The 23,726-nt window shown below is 35.2% G+C and overlaps 1 protein-coding gene across 1 annotated transcript in view; it reads right to left on the bottom strand.

Annotated features, from left to right (window-relative positions):
• The window catches only part of LOC148300237 (uncharacterized), a 104,529-nt gene that overhangs the window by 67,293 nt on the left and 13,510 nt on the right, over positions 1-23,726 (bottom strand). The window contains exons 8-14 of the mRNA XM_088275064.1: positions 23,372-23,524; positions 22,326-22,637; positions 20,735-21,221; positions 20,492-20,602; positions 16,563-16,778; positions 15,697-15,758; positions 1,941-2,086 (exon numbers count right to left, since the gene is read on the bottom strand). Of these exons, the coding sequence (XP_088131190.1) occupies positions 1,941-2,086; positions 15,697-15,758; positions 16,563-16,778; positions 20,492-20,602; positions 20,735-21,221; positions 22,326-22,637; positions 23,372-23,524 (1,487 nt within the window). The remainder of the gene's footprint in view (positions 1-1,940; positions 2,087-15,696; positions 15,759-16,562; positions 16,779-20,491; positions 20,603-20,734; positions 21,222-22,325; positions 22,638-23,371; positions 23,525-23,726) is intronic.

Genomic DNA, 23,726 nt, shown 5'->3' on the forward strand with positions numbered 1-23,726 from the left:
CATCTTAACAATCAACATTTTACTCTGTATCGTTGGCAGGAACATTATGTATTACAGGCGTTTCGAGAGTGTTCATTGACGATCTAGCGACCAAAAACAAACAAATCCCGCATCCTGGAACAGTTTGCCCCCACATGCAAGGGTAATCCAGAAACCCACCCAGTTTTTGATCGCAACTGAAAACTCATATTTTCGAAATCTTATATATCCTTAATAATTAATTACAATTTAAAAACCCATTTAATAACAAATATTAAGCCCCGGACGCCTTTTTCCTTAAGCAATTATAATTTTCTGTGAAGCGGAATAAATGTTTTACATCTTCGAGAATGTACGTAACGAGTTTCAACAAAGTTAACTCAGTATATACCATAGTTATAATATTTCATAGTATAAACTAACTAACAATCACGTCGTTTCTCCGTGGGGGTACGCGGAGAGAATAGAAAGCCACACTAATCTGTATTTGCAAACAATCTTCGCCTCTTCCACATTCATGCATCTCCTCATACATACCCGCCGATTATTTCGACTCTGGATCTTACCAATTTGCAAGTATTTGAAATACTCGATCATACCAAGTTTTCCTAGGTCTTCCTCTGCCGCTATTACCAACCACATTCGTCTCACAATTTTGTCTTTCTTCACTCATTCGATTCACACGCCCAAACCATCTCATCTCAACACACCTTTATTAATTTTACCGATAATTATTCTCAGCTTTGCATTCTTTCCTTATTTCACCATTCGATAACAAAATAATTAGAATTGAAAGATAGAAAGTCCCAAGACAGATTCTTCAGAGCCCAAAACAATTCGTCACAAAAAGGCGGTTCGCTAACTAATGACATTTTCAATGTAAGAGACAGACAAAAATATCTCGCAAGGCGTATTTCCTTCGGTGGCAGCTGTTTCGCTTCTCCATCAATTGGTTATTACATTGTCAAGCAGGTTGAAATGCGAACGAAACCAGTTTCGCTTTTAGCTCTCCCTCTCTCCCCTCTGACCGCATCCAGGCTCGGAGGCTGCCAAATAATAATAAAGAAATGTCCATCTAAACCCGTGGGATCTCATCTGTCTCGCGTTCGGCAGGGGCAAGGACCCGACTCCGAAATGTACCTAATGTGTGTATTACGAGGGAGATATAATAACGTGTTGCGCGGACGCAACAGGACATGCACCGAGAACGAGCGCCAATTGCGAAGGAAAACGAACAAAAATGGCACAAGAACAGTTTACGATCACTTTACATTCAGAAAGAAATGAAATAAACATACAAATAAGCCATTCTATTCCAACTCTGTTAAACCTTTAAGGAGTAAGAAAAAAAAACATTTTATATTTATTTTTTTCGTATACTCGTATATTGAGTAAATACTACGTAAAACTTAATTCCATATTTCTATGGAATTATATGAAATAAACTCGATGAAATTTTAATGAAGTATAATACATTTTACGAAAAAAATTACAACAAAGCGTAAAAATCATGCACCATTGATTTTATACATTTTTTTATTTGTAAAATGTATAAATTTATATTTGTCCGCCTCCGTGGTGTAATGCTTAGAGTGTTTAGCTACCGTACTGGAGGTTTTGGGTTCGATTCCCAGGGGGGTGGGGGGTTGAAAATAAATATTATTATATACTGAACTGGTCTTTGAAGCGCGGGAGTGATCACCTTGTTTTCATGTAAGTAACTATCAAGATAACAGTGACTCAATACGATGCAGTGCCCTATGCACCATTGGGTGCGGATAAGGATTAGAATTAACACAACATACTTAGAAAAGTAAACTCGGTCTATTACCAACTACATTCGCCTCATAATTTTGTTTTACTGTTCTTTTTTCACTTGTTCGATTCAAATGGCCGAACCGTCTCGACATACCGTAACACCTAAACAGAGGATGATCGAAGTAATAGGTAGTAAATGGTACCTTTGAGATGCGCAGAGTCGATGGCGAACATGTTGAGGGCCGTGAGCTGCAGCAGGCGGCCGCAGTTGATGGGCAGCGGCGAGTGGCGGAGCAGCGCGCGGAACTGGCGCAGCATCACCCCCGCGCTGGACGAGAACGTCTCCATGCTGCAACAGAGAGCGACTATTAGCGGACGGAGTACTAGACATTATGGTCTTCTAGTAACTTGGTGGTGATTTTTGAAATTTGTATTTATTTACTCGATTTATGTTTTGTACTGACATTTCTTAGTGGAACTGCATTTTATAGAATAAAATAATAACGATATAGTTTTATCCACATATATATATATATATATATATATATATATATATATATATATATATATATATATATATATATATATATATATATATATATATATATATATATATATATATATATATATATATATATATATATTATTTGACCGGGTTTCGCCGTTACCGACATCGTCAGACTGGTGAGACCAGTCTCGATAAAGACGAAACCAGAATAAATAAAAAATGAAAATAATGAATAAAATTAAACTAAAATAAAATAAAAACGGAAAAAATATATAGTTGTTGTTTTATTATATAATATGCAGTTCCACCAAGAAATGTCTACAAAACTTAAATTCCGTATTTGTTTACAAAAAAAAATTCGTCTCTGTTGAGATATTCATAAAAACTTTATTGTTTCATTCATATTTTTGTTTAAACTATAACCACCCTGTTATGTTTACACCTTGTACAGAATATACGACGCTATAAGGTACATAGCGAGAAAATAAATCAAAAGCTCAAGTTTCCTAGATATGTGTATGACAAAGGGGATCGTGCGCTATCGGCATCACCCGAATGGTAACATCAGTCAAATAGAATTGCCGATATAAATCCCCAAGTGTGCGTAGCTCCGGACGGTAATAAAACGGCTAAATATACCGGGATAGAGCTAAAAGTAAATACGCCACACTCCCACTGACGCCAATCCAAGAGACATGACAGGCTATGTGCGTTTGGACAGACATTTGCATGAGAGACTGCAGCAGGAAACGCAGAGACGACAGCCAATAACACTCGATACTCGAGCAATTCACTCAAGAAAGGTGGGCGAAGGGATAAATGTGGAAAACGAGGTAGGTTTAGAGATATCTACGGCGGAGCCTCGCTATCCGTCATAAACAATGGGCTATTTTTAAGGTACCAGGTGATAAATATGAAATAAAGGAACTAAAGAGATACATACTTTAGTTATGAAGTCTAAATATGTCTTTAGATATATTTATGTTGAAGTTTTGGTTTATATTTTACTTATTTATTGTAACTGCAGACAGTTGGTAGAATTCCATATTGAATTGTTGGGTAATATATCCAAAATAAAACAAGGTTTTTGTTGAATTGAATTCTACATTTATTTATGTATATATTTATACGTGACGCGTTTCGTCTTCTTAGGACATTATCAAACACTGACCGAAGTGTTTGATAATGTCCTAAGAAGACGAAACGTGTCACGTATTAAGATATACAAAAATAAATGTAGAATTCAATCCAACAAAAACCTTGTTTTATTTTGGATATATTACCCAAAACATTTTATATTTTACTACTTCTTTGCCATTTGTCATGCTTTAAACAAAATTCTTCAAAATCATTTATGCATGCCTTTTAAATTACTCAGTCCTGGTATTTATTTGACAGAATAATGCCTTTCCACTGTATTTTTTCATTTATTTTTTGTTACTTGTTATATTTGAAGGTACCTCATAAAACACTATCACAAAATGAATAATTCAAATTACTCACTGGGAATATTATTTAAGTACAGTAAAGTTCCATTCCCGTGTGGGTCAAAATAAATGTGTTTTATTTTACTCTCATATATATTTCATATCACCCTAGACTGGCACGAAAAGTGCAAGCCTGATAACGTTGTCTTCATGTAATAAACAATCAAGATAACACTGCGTCGATATGATGCAGTACGCTATGTACCATTGGGTGCAGATAAGGTTTAAACGAAGATATTAAGGTGGGTAATACATTTTTAAAACATCTTTAAACGATTAACGACATTGTAATTAACCATGTTAATGCTTCAATATTCTCACCAAAATTTGGATAAACAAACAAATATCAAGTTGATTTTGTTTAAAACTAAAATTTACCATAAACGAATATAGAGGGGAACGAATGACGAAATTTCAGTGATTCGACAATATTATTATTCCGAACGCGAAATTTCCTAATTTAGCGTTTTCGCTAAGTTGATTGCATAATACCATCGCGCAGCTTGAATCGATCATGAAAAATGCATCGAAATTCCACATAAATACAATGTTTTCAACCCGCGGTCTTCCTTAAGGCCTGATGAGTCAAAATTATCCCCGTTCTGCGCCGCGCCGAGCCGAGCGAGAGTTGAGTGCACTCCCGGGCCGAAGCACGTAGACGAGCCGTTGTCAAAACACCCAGGATACTGTGAAATAATTCGACCCTTGAAAAACTAAGTGTTCGCGTAATTGTACGAAGCTCCTGCCGTCATTATCGAGATTGCCGCGGAGCGCATCTTCCGAGTGGAGCATTTCGGTGGCGTAAATAATACGCAGGGCGTAATTGTAGACCCCGTACGGAGGCGTAATTAATCTACCGGCGAACGCGAGACCGAAATAACAATGCGCAAAAATAATTACATCGCGTAACGTCGGCTCAACAGTGTAAAGTCCGCGAAAGCTGCGCGAGAAACTATCTTCGTTCTGTGGATTAACGATCAAACGTGTCTTTCATTGAGGCTCTATAAACGTAATTTTAAACTAACGAAAAACTAAAACAAAAGTATTTTAGTATCTTGGTAGAAAACAAGAATGCAATTTTTTATTATACACATATTTCTTATTTTAAATGTACAACGACATTTCTGTGTTTTTCCATGCTGAAGGTACATTTCCTAAAGCATCAAATCCGGTCAACATTAAAATGAAATTATAGCAATATAGATATTTAAAAAAAAAAAAACTAACTAACCATCACGCCGCTTCCCCGGAGGGGTAGGCAGAGAGAATAGAGCGCCACACCACTCTGTCCTTGCAAACATTCTTCGCCTCTTCCACGTAAAAAAGAGGAAAGAACGGTAAAACAAATTTATGAGGCGAATGTTAGTGGGAAAAGAAGCAGAGGAAGACCGAGAAAAACATGGCACGATCAGGTATGCCAAATACTTGAAAGTGGTCTGGTTAGGAGTCGTAACAATCGGCGGGTACGTATGAGGAGATGCATGATATTTTAAGAGCCAATCAAAAAATTTAAAAGTTATAAAACGTAACATTGGAAATTCAGTCATTGAAATATTGATTGGTTACTTATATATCAGGGGTTATGCAATCAAGGCTGACGTGGCCGAATGACACGATCTATTTTGTTTCTACCCACGTCCATTAACTATTTATTTATAACTCTAGAATACCACGCTCTTAAATGGCTTTTCTGGATAGTGGAAAAAGGTTATGCAGCTTTATTGCATAATACTTTCAAATTTCTTTGACCGTACGATGTATACATATTGTTTGATTTGTTTTGTTTTTTTGATTGATACATCTTTGATATGTGATCTTATGTATGTTTTCATGCAGTGCGTTATTGGTGATTTGGAGTGTCGGTACGTTTTGTTTAATGCATATGTTAGGATTATTTTAGCGTATAGTTGTTCGATTTTCATGAGTAGTAAATTAAAATAAAAACTTGTTTTAGCGATTAAAATAACATAGAGGGTTGAATGACCATATTTTTGCAGAACAATAAAACAAAGAAATATATGAACAATTCCGGTCTCAGCATTTCCATTCCAAGAAATACATAAAGAGAGGCTATTAATCGTAATTGTAGTCCGTTTACTGAAAATTGAATACATTTTAACAGAACGTAAGTACTGCAAGAGAAACATCATTATACCGATTTCAAAGTAACTGGGTATACCATGGGTGTAGTTAGTATACCGAGGGTACTCGGACCGCAGAGTGAACCAGATCAAAATAATATTTAATATATTTTTTTAATGCTCACATAAAGCTAATTTTAAGTAATACATTATTATACTCGTAGATGCAAATATTAGTCATGGCCGTACGAGTGAAAAAAATCACTTCTCACCCCAGTTGACTTTGACGGACAGCTTGCTTCTTAACATCTGCTGGCACTTAGAATTTGCAATGTTTTTTTATTGCAATATTGTTCTATACATTTTTTATTATTATTTCACAAGCATTTTGAAATAAAATCTGAAAGTTTTATTTTCTATTTTATTTATTTTTTTAGTTAATTAGACAAACGCGTGGCCGGGTGCAGCTAGTAATAATTTTTTTTTTTTTCAAGAAAAATATATTGTTATAAAAATATTAGACGGTTGTTATAAAATATTAGACGAAGTGATATCCGTCTATTTTATTCAAAAGATTCGTAATCATAAGTACTCGTACGTAGGTGCAAAATATACAGAGGTAACCGAGTAAAGTTAATAAATACGAGTGGATGCGTCGATTACAATATGATATCGTTAATAAAGCGATAAAGTGTATTGCGATGGTATCCAGTGGGACGGGTTAGTCTTGATTAGGAAAGGAAACCGATAAGGTCGCTCGTGGAAATTAACACCGCCACACCTCGCCCGAGAAATAATACAAACAACATCCGAGGCAGTCGCCAATTGTGTCGCCTAATTTCAAAATCCGCCAGATCCATGTAAGTCGATTTTACAAAAAATGCTAAATTCTCCGGGTAACATTATGTTTCAACAATTTGTCTATCTTTAGATAAAATATTATGAAATAGAGAATTTTCCCATTTTTTAAAAAAAATTTCCAGTATTAAAAAAAAAACACGAGACACAAACCGATAATGATGTCATCTTAATTTTTGACGTATCCTCGCTCTTTGATTGGTCGATATGGGTCAGAAGGCAAGTTTCATGAATATAGCGGAATTTGAAGTACAACGCTGTTTTTAAGTATTTTTCGCAGGGTTTTGAAGTACATAAATATTTTAAACAATAAATCCCACAATTGGCATTCCGATAGAGTATTTATTTTAAAATCTTATAAAATAGGATCTGGCGGATTTTGAAAGTAGGCAACACAATTCACCGATGGGGAATAATTTGCGATCACCAACGGAGAGAAGGCGCCTGAGGCGAATACTGGGTGTAAAGTGGTATGACTTAGTCTGGCATGAGGACGTGAGGAGAAGAACCCAACAGCCCCTCCTCATACTGGAAGTCCTGAAGATAAGAAGATGGACATGTCCTTAGAATGAGAGCATTATAACCCTTCATGTCTCTTCTTCAACCCCGAGGATTCATGACGACCATTCACCGACTATACCCAGCGGAACTTCGGGATGCCGGCTGACCTGGGAGGAAGCCGAGGAGATGTCGCGTGACAGAGTGACTTGGGACGTCTCGTGTCGGCCATAAGCTCCACCTAGGGAGCGAACATGGAAAGCTGCTGAAGTGGTCCCAGGGCACACAGCCGTGTCTGCAGTTCGCAGTCCCCGCAGAAATAACGAACAAAAATGATAATAAATGCACAAGATTGCGTAGAATTTTCATTCATGCATTACATGAAATTATAGTAACTTTAAATATAAAGAGTAAATCCACTCATAAGTAGGTATAGGCTATAAAACTTATAAAGTTTGAACCTAAGTAGGGGCATGATGAGCGGTGTTGCATAAGCCGTAGCTAGGTTTCAGAGTCACTTGGAAGTTAGATAATTTAAAAAAAATCGCATTTTATTCGCCAGAGTTATTAGTGGTGTGTCTGTGCATCTAATAATTTCTTTTTCTTAAACATCTATGTTTTTTTGTTTATTTATTTATTTATTTATTTATTGAACGGCTGAAGCCTTTAAAGTAATACATATAATACATATATACAGTATCTAATACAAAAAAAATTAAAAATACACTAATGAATACACTAATAGAGAAACAAAAAATCTTGTAACAAATAGTCTTATAACATAAAATCATAATTAAAAAATAAAATAACAAGTAGTAAGCACTAGTAAATAAACGTCTCCTACAAACACTATCGGCGAGCAGTAAGAGAGAGTGAAACACAACGTTTAAATTTATCCATTATAACATGGAGAAGAAATGCTGAGAAAGTACAGATTTCAAGGAGGATAACAATATATTGAATAAATCTATACTTTCAAAAGCATTGGCTAACATGTGAAGCCGCGGAATCGGAGAGAACATGGCATAGTTTGCATTATGTACAAATACTGCGAATACAGATTTTTGCCTAGTACCTCTTTGGCGCACGCTAAGCTTTATTTGGTTTAGGAGATCAGGGCTGTCCAAAAAATTGTTAATAATTTTATATAACAGAACCAGATCAGTGATTTCCCTTCTATCACTTAGATTTATCAATTTAAGCCGCTTCATTATGCAATTATAATCTAACTCAACAATGGGTATATTTAGTTTAAAATTAATATATCTAAGGAACTTGTGTTGCACTCTCTCTATGCTGTCAGCGTGTATAGCATAATGAGGAGACCAGACTGTGGAGCAGTATTCCAACTGACTTCTGATTAGGGCAACATACAAGGACTTCAAAGCATCAATAGATTTAAAATCCCTTGTTGCCCTAATCACAAAACCGAGAGTTTTAGATGCTTTGTTTACCATTTCACTGATATGCGCTGCAAATGACAATTTATCATCAAAGATGACTCCCAAATCTTTTATCCTCTGGACACTTGATAAGGCAGTCCCGTTGATACTATATTGAAAGATGAATGGTTTTTTTATTCTAAAGAATCGCATGATATGGCACTTTTCAAGATTTAGATAAAGTGCATTCCTAGAGCACCACAATTGAAGTTTATCAAGATTTTTTTGAAGAATAAAGTTATCATCAGGAGTTTTGATAAGTCTGTAAATCTTGAGATCATCAGCGAATAAAAGTGTTTGGACATCGTGAAATATACTAGAAATATCATTTACAAATAAAAGAAATAAAATAGGGCCAAGGTGAGATCCTTGTGGGACACCACTTTTAGCAACAAAAGGTGAAGATTCAATGCCTTTAATCTTCACGCACAAGACTCTGTCACATAAATAGCTGTCGATCCAGTTTATAAAACTACCTGTTATTCCCATCGCTTTTAGCTTCTCGAGAAGGATATGATGAGAGACTCGGTCGAAGGCTTTGTTAAAATCAGTGTAGATAGAGTCAATTTGATGCCCTCCAGCTATACCTTCAATTATATAGTTTTGGTATATTAATAGGTTAGAAACTGTAGATCTACCCTGAGTAAATCCATGTTGTGTAGTTGATATTACTTTAGATACTTCAGGTTGAATGGCATCTAGCACAAGAGACTCGAAAAGTTTACTTGAGCTATTACATCCGCTTCCGTAATTTTATGATAAGCCTGTTTACGCGTTTGGTCCCCGGTTCAACTCCCAGGGGGGTTTTTAAAAAATGCGATTTTTTACCCTCATGTCCATTCAACATCACCCTGGACTGGTACAAGAAGCGTAGAACTGATAACCTCGACTTCATGCAATTAACGATCAAGATGACGCTGCTTCGATGCAATGAGGTGACCTATGCACCATTGGGTGCGGATAAGGGTTAGTGACCTTTGCAGATGTTTTTCGTTATAAAACTTTAGATTAGATTACATATAGTGATCCGATAACAAACTACGCTCTATCGAGGCTTTATAATTTTTGTAGGCATGTTGATTTTCATTTTGTAGGTACTTTATTTTTTTATAAAAAATACATAAATTTATATAAATCCACAATAATTTCAGGCTGTGAATTATTCTATATGCGCAATAAAAATAAACTTATTGAATATTCCCAAGAAAATTGCGCTTTAAATGATTTATTGAATTACTTTATAATGCGATGTGAACGATCCCCATAAAAACGATAACATAAAACGCGTAACTTATAATTAAATAGAGAATGTAACTTTATAACGTCATCCGAAGATATCGCAACTCAGATGCATAAATAAGATTACCCGAGACCTTAGATAGTTGACATTTTGATATTACACCATTCGTTACTATTCGTAATACTAATTAAGAGGGTGGCAATTACGGGCGCCTTATACAAATGGCGTAAACATTATGGACACATTTGAGAGGAGAAAATTTATCTCGAGTCTAAATTTATCTTACAAATCGAATCGAGTAGATGTGGGTAAGACCCGCTAATAAGATCCGAATCAGTAGATCTGTATTTCTTAAACGATCCGTTCACTGAGACCGGATCAGTTGAACGATGGATCATTCGTCAGACAAATCGCGCAATTAAGTGGGAGAATTCAATAACAAATAATATTGACGACAGCTGATAAGAACAACATAGATGGCTGTTGTGAACTCATACGTATTTTGTCAATATCTAAGAGTTGTCAATCATGGGTAGAATGGTGAATGTTGCACGCCTGCAAGCATTTAAAAGATCATTATCCCTGGAAATATCTAAACTTCCATATTCTTCATCAATGTTGAGATGTCAAAAAAATGTGAAAAAAAACGTACTTTCTTTTACAATGTTTTTGGTATTGTCGAATTATTTCATATAAGCTCCTGAAATATGTATCAATGACACTAAAATATCAGTACATCTGTCAGCCATCGTTCGTTAAAGAGAGCCGCTCAAAATTGGGATTCGGTCTCTCGAAAAATGCATGTGAACGGGTAGGTCATCGAGAACCAGTCGTTCGCGAACGATCCGTGTCTGGTCGAGAGAGTGTTCTCGGATATCGGGTCCTTTGAGGGGAGCCGGATACAATATGCAAACATATTGATAGGACGGGTCCGTGCGTGGCGAGGGGTATCCATCAAACCGAACTGTGGTGGCCGATGATTACAATATGCGTTGGAATTTGCACCAGGCCAAATAAAACCTTCAACACGGCGAAGATAATTGCGCCAATCGATGGATGCACATAAAGAAGCATTACATAAAGCATCTCCACATTTACATCGCTAAATGGTAGCGAGCAAGTCAATTTCTTACTTTTAATCCTCCATTTTGGTGTCAACCTGATGTTAAATTCTTTATCGCTCTTTAAGCGCGCTCGCAATCTAGTTAAAATTAGAAATTGTAACGAAAGCCCATACAAAAAAGAGATTCACCAACCCCCTATGTTCTCATCCCTCATCCAGTTGGAGTTTTCATTTCTTCAGTAATTCAACGTCAATCTTCATCCCATGCGCTTATTATCATCAATGTATACGCAACACTCTCCTTATCATTCATCGTTCACTTTGTGTAATACCACTTAAAAACTCTATCTATAGTTGATCTGATGAGAAAACTCTACTTCTCAATTACCGGTTTCGGAACAACCACTCCCTTATCAGATCAACTATAGATAGAGTTTTTAAGTGGTATTACACAAAGTGAAAGACGAATGATAAGGAGAGGTTATATTACCATGCTACGAAGTTAACAATGCTTTTAAAATGTACCATATATACGCAGTCCGTATCATTACAATGAACGAATTTTTTTGCCACAAGTACATACAAATTTTCAATAACTATTTTTTTACATTTTCTCTATGCTTCCATTCATTCAAGAAACGTCACATTAAACACGTGTTTTTTATTGTTGTAGTTAGTGCAAATTATTGTTACGATTTGTTTATTGTTGTTGTTATTAGTGCAAATAATTGTTACACGCGCGTTACCTACGCTAAAAATTACGAAAAGGTGACAGCTAAGAACGATTTACATTGGCAGCGTACAACTTACACAAGATAATGATTACACGGATATGCAACCCCGAGTGTCCTAACCATTACAGCTATTCTCTTTCTTTTCTCCTAAAACCTACTTTTCACCCTCTTCATTCTTCGATGCGGTGCCCTGTGCACCACTTGGAACTACTCTCATAGAATAGGCCTTGATACGTTTCAGTTAATTATTTAAATTATCGATATGAAATCAATCGAGACGCATATAACATTTTTAATGGTTAGTTTTTATAGGGCTGATGAACGCGATAATGCGAAATCGCACGTCAGTCCGACCTCGGGATCTTTTTATATCCTCATAAATCCTGACTTTCAAAAAGAGCAATTGAAACAAAAGGACGAGGAAAATGAGTCGGTAAATTCCCCTGTCCGTAACACGCGAGTGCAACGGCCCCAATAAATGCATTCAAACTAATTATAATGAAGCGATTCGACTACTCGATATTGGCGCTGTTATATACAACACATCGCGTCAAGGGAGTCGAAAAACAAACCTGAAAGCCACGAAATCAAAAATATTTCCAACAAATACGAGAATATTTAAGGCCCAGTATTCAATGAGTCGAAACGTTTTTTTTTTTTAAATCCAAGTACACCTTACGTAATCGTTTATTGTTGTTGTTAAAATACCGTTTTTGCATTGAAAAAATAAGTTTTTCTTCGAAATAATTACATATATGGTTTTCAAAAGAAAAAAGTTATTGAAAGGTAAAGAGTTAAAAAATATATAGGTATATAATGTATACATATTTTTTTTTTTAAATATCCAATATAACATTATTAAAAAAAAAACTGACGTGAGCAGGCATGTGACCTCTCCGGTGGTCTCCGGTGGAATGAATTCTGTGTTTACGAATATCCCCTTAATAAAGGAAACGATTCCAATAATACGATATATCTCAGATCAAAATAACTGGAAACTTCGGATGTCTCGTCCGCTGCTCCTGGAAATGCACTTAACTTTTTCGATATTACTCTGGGATATGTTGCAATCCAACTAATGTAAACTAACATAAATAAAAAATAATAATAATAAATTGACGTGTCGTCAATTTTTTTTTTTATTTTTTATTGGCTCGCTTTAACCCTTACAACTCCTATGTCGAGCATGGATCCATATCGTATTTATTACGCCAACTCGTATGTCGAATTTGGCTTAACATTATATGGCGAAATTTCTAGAATTTTAATAATAAAAATAATACTTTTTTTTTTTTTTTAAATGTTAATAAAATTAGTACCTATATAACCACTCACCGAGTGGTTATATACTAATTTTATTAATCACTCGGCGAGTGGTTATATACTAATTTTATTAACATTTTTGTAAAAAATAAATAAAAAGTAAAAATGACTAACCACAAAGTAAATGCTTTAAATATTAATAATATTGAGAATATAAAAATAATACATAACAATAATAATAATAAATTTGGATAACTTATATAGCGCCATTTTCGTAAAAAAATACCTTAAGGGCGCTTCACTACAATATTCCAATATGTGTAACATAAATATATGAATCCTTTTCTATCTCTTTTGCAGATCGATTTACGTATTTTACGGACTATAAAACGCACCTTAATTTAGAAAAAAAAATAATAATAATATTTTCACCAAAATATTGCTACCACGGAATTTTGGGACTGTCGTGGAATTTTTGAAATTTTGATTCCCATCACTACAATGTTGCCAGATAATGATAGATTTCCCGCAGCATCGAATGTCATTTTTAAGACTGACACAAATTTTAAATTGAACACTGGACATTTTTATTTATTCATTTTGAGTCTTCTTCTAACCCTAATCCGCATCCGATGGTGCATAGGATACTACATCGTATTGACGCAGTGTTATCACGATCGTTACGTATATGAAGGCAAGTGATCACTCCTGCGCCTGCGCTTCGGGAACCAGCCCAGGGTAATATGTATTAAATAAATATTAGAGTGTTATATCACTAATATTTATTTTCACCCCCCCCCCCCCCTGGGAATCGAACCCGGGACCGTCAGCACGGTGGCTTAACACGCTAAACCATTACATCACGGAGGGAGACGAGTATTAGAAGCGATTAAACTGAATTTTGAAGGCATTTTTTTGGAATAAAAAAGTGCGTCTCATGGTCCGAAAAATATTTTAATTTAAATCAAGTATTTGGTGCCGGGTAAAAAAATAGTAATCAAGGAGTCAAAGGGTTAATAGTCCAATACGCGTCGTTCATCTGCGGAGGTGTGCGGAGCAGATGACGGCAGCCTATCCGGGATCGCGCCGATATCGGCGATTATTACTAGATCCTCGCAGTGAGGACATAAAAACACGTGTCAGGACATAATACGGCCGGCAGCAGATTGCATCGCGCGGGCCGCGGGCCGCGGTGGGCGGACCGCGGGTCCGGCCACTTTACGGGTCCGGCGAGGCTGCGGCGTAAATTCAGGCTCCTATCGAGGCGATCGGAAGGGCTGAAGGGCTACTCGCGAGTAAAGGATGATACTGATCGAATGGGCACGCGATGGAAAATGGCTAACACTTCTGGATTGCAATAATAATCAATCAGGTAAGCGGTGTTGTTCAATTTGTAGATTTCATAAAAAGTAATATTAAACAACAACAAAAAAACTAAGCTGAGATATACGCAGGGTTTCTTTAAAATAAAACAGGTCCCGGAAATCACTGCATGTCAAGCTTTTTACCAAAAAAACTATTAAAATAATATATAAATATTCATTACAACATTACCATATTTTATCATTTTAAAGAAATTATATAAATAAATAAATACGGTTATATGAATCGAATAATGAAACGATTTTTTAAAAATTCTAAATGCGTTAAACGTCAGAACCGATCAAAACACTGTCCCAAAATGAGCTGAAGTTGGAAAAAGAAGCAGAGGAAGACCGAGGACAACTTGGAACGATCAGGTATATCAAATACTTGAAAGCGGCCGGATCAGGAGTCGAAATAATCGGCGACTGTGTATGAGGAGATGCATGAATGTGGAAGAGGCGAAGAATGTTTGCAAAGACACAGTGTTGTGGTGTGCTATTCTCTGTGCCTACCCCTGCGGTTAAGCGTGATGGTTAGTTAGTTATATTGATCGTTAAATACATGAAGGAAACATGATCAGCCCTGCGCTACGAGCCCCAATCTAGGGTAAAATATTAAATAAATATTAGAGTGACAAAATCACTTATCTGACCCCCTGGGAATCGAACCGGGGACCTCCAGAACGCAAATGCGCTAATCCATATACTACGGAGGCGAACAAATTCAAATTTTTTTTTGTGAATTTCAAAATTAAAAAATTTTAGAATTGGCGTTTGCTAGAGACGGATTTGCTAAATTTTACAAGCTGCCTAAAGAAATTGTTGAATAAACATCGTATAGCTCCGGGAGCTGTGAAAAACTGAAATGGAATTACCAAATTCAGCACTGAACACGTAAAAGAAATATGATATGGTCATTCATCAGATTTGAAAAGGTGGATGGATCGGATTCTGTTCTAGCTATTATTATTATGTACCTAGCGTTAACTGACTACACATCTTATTACCATATTATAAAATGAAAAAGTAACACCATCCAAAACACATTTAATATATTTTTGGTTACTGTATGCTTGAATATACTGTATACTTGAACAAACGGTACGCTTGAATATACTGCATACTTTATACAGTTTTAAATATTGAAATTAGGTGTGTGTACTATTGTCAATTTATTATTAGATTAAAACCAATATTTTTAGCTTTTCCACTTTTTTATTTGACCAGCGACCGGGTTTCGTCGTTACCGACATCATCAGACTGGTCGGTAACGACGAAACCCGGTCGCTGGTCAAATAAAAAAGTGGAAAAGCTAAAAATATTGGTTTTAATCTAATAATAAATTAAAAATGCAATTCCATCACGAAGTGTCAGTGGATAATATAAATGTACTATTGTCTATTAAATGAAAGGCCACTCACCCAATTTTTGTGATCAGCTTGCCATGAACATGAAGGTAACTGGTGATGAATCTCTTGTTCAGCTGTCAATAAAAAATAAAATACATACAGAAGAGTGTACAGTCAAATTAATTACTACTAAAAACATATCATGCACGAAATATATTTACAGGGTGGAAAACAGCTCTACCCGGTGTGAACCGATTATTTTTGAGAAACTGTTTACCCCTTGACAATGGAGCAGTTTCTGAAAAACGTTTGGTCAAAATTTACCAGGTCACTATATCAGATAAACAAGGTTAAATTCTTGACCGTTTTCATGAAGTCCAGTACATAAGTTATTTATCAACTTATTTACTATAACCTTTATCCGCACCCAATGGTGCATAGGGCACTGCATCGAATTGACACAGTGTTATCTTGATTATTACTTATATGAAGGCAAGGTGATCACTCTTGCGCTTCAGGAACACCAGTCCAGGGTAATATTAAATGAATATTACAGTGTAAATTCACTAATATTTATTTTCACCCCCCCTGGGAATCGAACCCGGGACCTCCAGCACGGTAGCTAAACAAGCTGAACACTACACCACGGAGGCGGACAAAATTTATCTTATCAACTAGGCGCTGTTTGTTGTACGTGGGCTGTTCAATTAATACGTAGACTGACATCTAGGAGCGTGAGCATTGTTGTTTCATCGTCTTTAGCCCATTCAGGTTTCGGGACTAGTAGAAAACGAGATTCTCCCTGTACATATTTCCAATCACGCATGTGAAAATATCACTGGTCCTATGAGATTACCATATTTGAGGATGTGGGGTTCCCAAATAACATTTCCATCGCACTGTGGCGAAACCATTGTGAGCTTAGTACTTGTCTTTACCTCCACGCTGGTCATGGCGGCCAGCTCCTCCTCGTCGCTGTTGAGCTCGGGCTTCTCGGGCTGCAGGAGCGTGGTGGTGCGGCCGGCGCGCGTCCAGAGCTCGCGGCGCAACCCGCCCCTCCAGCCCCCGGCGCCAGCGCTGGCGGGGGCCGCGGCCAGCGCCATGCTCGCCGCCTTCTGCCGCTCCAGCTGCCGCTTGCGCTCCCCCGACTCGTACTGCGCAAAACAACCACCAATTTGGTATACATACTCATTTATTCATTCCATCACGAGAATCGAACCTTTTAGCTGAAGAGTTAAATTGTTATCTAAGTGAAGTATTCAATTTTTTTTTAATTCTAATTGGTAATATAGATAATTACCTTAAAACTTTGGGAAACAATGATACAAGTATGTTTATTATGGATGTGAATACATGTCATATATATTTTTTTTATATGATTTTTTATTTATTATTTTAGTTCGTACATACTCTTTTGTTCACAATCTCTAAAGGTATTTATTGATTTGGCGGTTAATTTTTAGAACTCTATATTTATATTTTAAATATTAAACTCAAATGCTGGTTTGATTCTACTAAGTTATATAAATATATATTTATTTAAAACATAAAGATAAAAAAAATTAATTTGTGACAATCGTTTGCTTTGTTAGAGCATTATCAAACTACTGTCATTTAGTAGTTTGATAATGCACATACTAACAAGGCGAAATAATTATCACAAATTTGCATTTTATTTTTTATACATTTTTAAATAAAATATACAACTTAGTAGGCTGAAAATAGTGTTCGATTTTAATATTTGAAATATCCCTAAAGGTGTTAATTGAAAAGCCATTTAATAAAAAATGCCATTTTAATTAGAAGTAAAAATATGTGAATTCTTCGAGCAATTTCCAAATCGACAAATATTACAATTTGATCTATTCAGGGTGACCGTCTGTGATCGATCGACATATTTCAATTAGCGCAGTGTTATAAATCCGTATAGGACATGTCCCGTTCAAAATTATGTGAATGTTTTAAAATTAAAATGTGTTATGAATCAGATGTAAAAATGAAGAGAGAAAAAAAATTCTATGATGCTGATTGTTGGATAGAAATCTATAACTATAATGTAATAAAAATGTATGTACTTAAAACATAAGAGAAGAATAATATAGTCAACAAATGAAAAATCTAAATACATAAATACAAAGCATCCCCAAAAATTAAGGGACGCAATATTAAAAGCGGCGCATTTTATCACTTTTAATTAAAAAACGTAAAGGCTAAATAAAAACCAAAAATTCTTTAAGAAGTGGCAATGTTTAATTTCCCTAAATGTTTACTTTTTCTACATACCTACAGTGGAAAATTTATTGAGATATCTATTGTGAGAAGCGCAGCTAAATTTTTATTTTTTCAAAGACAGAAGCATTATTGACCAAAACTAAGGGTTAATAAATCATTATGTATGTTGCCATTAACGAAATATCTGCAATAAATATACTTTTCATCGAAAAATCCGTAGAAACAAATTATTTTTAATTAGTTATGCAGGTAATTTTAAACAAGAAAAACATGGAACCATCATTTATTTTTATTTACTTAATATTATTTGATTATGTAAATAGCATAATAATCCATACATACGTCGGTACATAAATTAAAAATATTGTTTCTGGATTACTATCGATAATTTAATTACATTCAATAGGTTCTGTTTTGTAGACAGGCTCTACATCTTTTTTTTTTAAAGTAAAAAATAAGGTAAAAATTAATATATTTAAAAAAAATTATATTCTGCAATTCTACTTCCCAAATGAAAATATCACAATAAAACATAATTTTAACAAATTCATTACATTATGCAAAAAATGTTTTATTTTTCAAACATACCATTTTGCTTAACCATAGGATATATCGCTCACTCCTTTCAAGAACGTCATAAATCAAAAAACGTAAATTTTCAGTTGTGCGTATTTTCAGAATGTCCAGAAAATGAACTATATCCCAGCAAAAGCGGCATATTTTAAACTTAATATTTACCCGCTAAAGGGCAGAAAGTGTTGTTTTTCCATTTTGAAGAAAATGTATTGTTTAATTATTTTTTAAATATACTAAATATTATTCAAATGGAGAAAAAACCTTTAGGTTTTACCTAAAAAGATCTGTTGCACACTAAAAAGTTCAATAAGTGGCTTGATATTTATTTTTAAAACATTGTATTATATTTTTAAACTTTAAAAACATTCTCCTGAAAAATCAAGTTTTTTTATTTATGACGTTCTTGAAAGGAGTGAGCGATATACGTATTCTGGGAAAACCTAAATCGAGTCATATTGTCAGATACTTCATTTGACAGTGTAAACGACATTATACAATTAATGACGATAATGAATTATTTAGTATGAAATACGTAATATTATATTGCAAAAAATATTTATCATTTCCGCTAAGCTTAAATCCATCAACTTCAGCGGGATATGTTTCGAGTTAATATCATTTTAAATCCTGCGTAATGAAGTTGATTAAAAGATTTACACTTGGCGAAGATGATATTATAATTCTTGTCCATTTGGGTACAAAATCAGGTGATTCTGATTAATCTTCAATTAAAAAATGAACTCCCAGGATAAGATGATGGGAAGAAGTATCGGATTAAAAGTTAAGCGCCCATGATATGTCTGTGTGAAGTCTCGGTTTACTACTTGGCATTACTTCCACTAGTAATACTTACACTTCCATTATTCTGGAACTGCAGCATGGGCGCAAAAAAATATCCTTATCAAATGTTTTCTAATTCATTCCAAACTTTACTCAACTTGTTCCGAAAAAACATTATGATAAAATATTCATAATTTAGACAAAATTGCTTATGATAATAATGACACATCAAAACAGAGTGCGCAGGGAGTTACCCCAATGCTTCATTATTCTATTACTACATAGCATAAATTGGAATAATTTTAAACAAACAAAAAAACTAAACTCTTTGGTTAAGGATAACCATTTTTAATAGAATTATCGTTGATTCCTTTGACAATGACGAAACAAAAATAATTCGAAATTTTTAATTTTTAAGGTCACAATTGAAAATTGTTTCCATAATTTGAAATTTTATGTATTTCGTCGTTGGAAAAGTTATTTTGCAAATGAATCCTAATAAGTCGTCTGAACTTCGGGATGCGGACCTGACTTTGGGGTATGTAGAAGAGCTTGGAAGTAGTTTGTGGACTCACGCTCCACATAAGGAGCATAGATATAGAGTACGTAATAATTTGGAAATATCAGTTGGCAACCCTTGTCATACGATTTATGTCTCATCACAAGATTATTTTTTTTATTATTGAAAAGTCTATCAGCTAATTTGTCTGGAATGCACAATTTTTTTTTCATTTATAATCTATCCTTTTCGGAAGACATAACCAGTGAAGTTGGTAAGTATTGGGAGATATGTGACTAAATTTAGAAATTCCCAAAATTAGTCTCGCTACCGCGTTCAATAGCGATGACCATTGTAGTCCAAATTGGCTGTAGGTGACTGTTTTTACATGGTTTGGAAACAACACGGATGTATTTACTACTCGGTACAACAAGAAGCAACGCTCACTGAAGGACATTATATATATGTACATACATATATGAATAATTTGCAACAATAAATAACATTTTTTATTTAAATTATGGTAAATACCATTATTTCTAAAAATCTATTGTGATATGTGTTTTGATGCATTCCGTGAAACTGAAACACGTGTAATATTAGATTTGAAGAAACAGGGAGTAACCGAGTGAAATTTAAATAAAAAAATTAATATATAGATATTACCACAAAGTGACTGCCGAGTCAAGTAATGAAATTTTTTAAAAACATTTTTGGATAGTACGCCAGTTAAATATTATAATATGGAGTAAGTAGGGTAGGTGAGAAAAGTGCAAATACCTTTTTTCTGTTTTCGTCTAGAAGCGCGATAAGACTTTCTCTGGCAGAATACACCGGAGTTGACGACATAAGACTGCGCATGTAAAAGTATACAGCATCTAATTTACGTCTCTGGAAAGAAAAAAAAATGTTTATAACGAGGCATATCATCATGATTTGTTTTCTTAAATCAAGCTTATATGTACAAAGCGAAACATTACACTAAGGTGTACAGGTGGGCTATAATGAGTTGAAAGAACTTACAGCATAAACAGCTAAGATGGCCAACTGGTTGTAGGGCCTTCCGTTCTTGGGGTTGATCTGATGGGCTTTTGTATACCAATTCTTGCTCTTGGCATAGTTTGTGGTTTCGTTCACTTGTTCCTTATACCTCGCCAGATCTCCCAGGAATAGATATATCTTCTGCGCCGAGATCAGAGCCATGCTCACAAAACTTGACCCTTTGGGCGCCGTCTGGTAATTTATATTTAAATATTCTTCTAATCTGAATTTGTAAGTCTGTTGGAGGACCTCCAGTAGGCTTTCGAAGTAGCTGTTTCCGTCCTTTATGGTGGCGTTGATCAGTTCAGTGTGATGGCTCTTGTTCGCCTCGTCTTGGGCTATGCTCTTCCTCAATATTTCTATGATGCTGTAATATAGCATTTTCCAAAAATTGTGCTCTACGTTTTCAGCCTGACAAAATTTGATGTCGGTGGCGAGCAGAGTTTTCAGGGAGTGTTGGAGGAACGGCCTAAAAGTAAAAAATAATGCAAAATAATTAATTCACCGACACCTAAGAGCGATGTTTTCTCTGATTTTTCCCGTGTCTAGGCAGATCATAAAGAAGTCATCTAAATATACTGTTTAAAAAATAATTGCCTATTTAAAATTGAATAAAGTGAACCTAAACCATTTAAAGAACTCGATTGCAAAGCTGAGATTATTTTTCATACAACTATAGTGTTTAACAGCAACCAAAATCCTTATTGGATTATGAATGAAATAATTTTTAAAAATAGCCATATTCATTTATCAAAGATTATTTTAATCTAAAAAAAGATTTTATAAACATAAATATATTCAAGGAAGAAGTTATTTTCAATATTTGATTTGTAACATTTTTAGAAATTTTTCATCACTAGTCTGTTCCATTTGATATGCATTACAAAGATTTGGCACTAATAATTTATATTTGTACTGACAAATCTTACTCATTACTTCTAACCCTCATCTGCACCCAGCGGTGCATAGAGCATGGCATGATCAATGCAGTTATATCTTGATTACTAAATATGTGAAAATAAGGTGATGCGACATTCTTTTTTTTGTTGCTAGAGTGCGAGAGACACCAAAAAACATTGTACAGATCAGAATTGGGTTTGCGGTTACTTGTGATTAGTATACTGAGGGTTGGGTGGCAAATTGTCCGGGTATAATTAGGGCCGGGGTTGATGAAAAAACTCCCTGACAATAATGAATAAACAAACATTCACCGCACTCACAAATGCTCGTACTAAATATCACTTCCGAACCTTTTCCCTTTCATCATCATGAGGTTCACAATATTATTTTTTGACATCTCAACACAGATATGGAAGTTTGGGTATTTACGGGGCTTACGACCAATTCTACCCATGATTGACAACCACACTACTCAAATTCTTGTGAAACATTGTGCTTGAATCACTAGAATTTCACTAGAGAAATGGCGTATTTTCATATTCTTCGTCATCTATGTTGAGATGTCAAAAAATAATATGAATTACTCTTATAATTGGAGAAATTCCTGATTTGTGATAAAGTATTTGGACACACTAAAAATTTTGTAGGTTCTCAAGCGTCATAGTTAGCATACCTTATGTGGAGGATCCTCTCCCAGTCCCTCACGACGGTCATGTTCTTGAAGATGCACTGCAGCTGCGTGTCCACCCTCTCCACGTCCCTGATGAGGTCCTGGTTGTGGCAGGCCCGGAAGCTGTCCGAGCTGGTGTCGTAGTACTGCGGCCGGCCCCCGGCACTCGGCTCGGAAGCCGGCGGGGGCGCGTGGACGGGGGGCGCTGAGGGCTGCGATATCACGATGGGCTTGGACGGGTTGCGCGGGTCAAACAGGGTGCGCTGGACCATGTGCGATTGGGGACTCGTGTTGTTGTGTGCATGTTGCGAGTTTCTAAAATTGTTTTATTGCATTATTTACTAAAATAAATGGTTAGACTTTTACATCGGAGGATGTTAATTCCAAAACAAAAAAATAATGGTAATATACGGTTTGACAGTGATTCCTTTCAAGATTATTATGGTAATTGTTCTTATTGCATAAATAATAGTTAAAAAATAATAAGTTCATCCACCTCTAAAAAATTCACACTCTAATATTTATTTATAGATTTGGCGTTTAATTTGTAGAACTCTATTTTAATTTATACATTAAATTTACCTTACCTTATACATAAACTTGTTATGGCATTTTCGTATATTCGTTTGAAAATGTCATAAGAAGGTGAAACAATGTGTCACAAATTTTTTTTTTGTGTTTTTTAACTATAAAATAAATTCAAAAGACTCAAATAATCAGTGTTTGATTTTAATATATAATATTTACTAAATATCACTCTGTACTTGTACATGAAGCGCAAGATTAATCACCTTGCCTTCATAAATTAACACGGTCAAGTTAATATTTGGTCAATCTGATGCATTACAACATTGGATCCGGATAAGGGTCCAGAAGGAAAAAGAAATAGTTACCTTACCTCCTTTCTCTGAGGTTGGTTTAACGAGGCCAATACATGGACATCATGTAGACATGCTGTCAACTTTTTACCCTTATATCTTTTAATGTTCTATACGATATTTGGTTCAAAGTTGCATCTCTCAACGTATTTCTAGTGACATGGAACTAACCCTCTTGTATTCTGATGATGTTCTACTGTCCTAGTTCTGTCCTCCTGAGGTAAAATCAGTATCCCCGGAGCGTGGAACTTTCCGGCACCACCCGGACCCGTGTCGTGGCTTCGATCTTCATTCCTCGGGCCTCTTCTAGGTTCCGGTTCTCTTCTAAAATAAGTTTGCAGGTTTTAAAATGATGCCGGTGAATGACCAAGGAATGAAATATTTAGAGCATGTTTGAGAGAAAGCGACAAAGTTCAACATCACAAATTAAGAGAAATCCTTGTAAAATGTAGTTTTTTTTTTTCTTTTTTTTTCACCCCGCTCATAAATACAAGGTAAATCCACAAATAAGGGATTCTTACACATT

The sequence above is a fragment of the Brachycentrus maculatus genome, unplaced genomic scaffold (assembly GCF_059751285.1).
Source record: "Brachycentrus maculatus isolate JH-2025_06_01 unplaced genomic scaffold, ASM5975128v1 h1tg000778l, whole genome shotgun sequence".
NCBI lineage: Eukaryota > Metazoa > Arthropoda > Insecta > Trichoptera > Brachycentridae > Brachycentrus > Brachycentrus maculatus.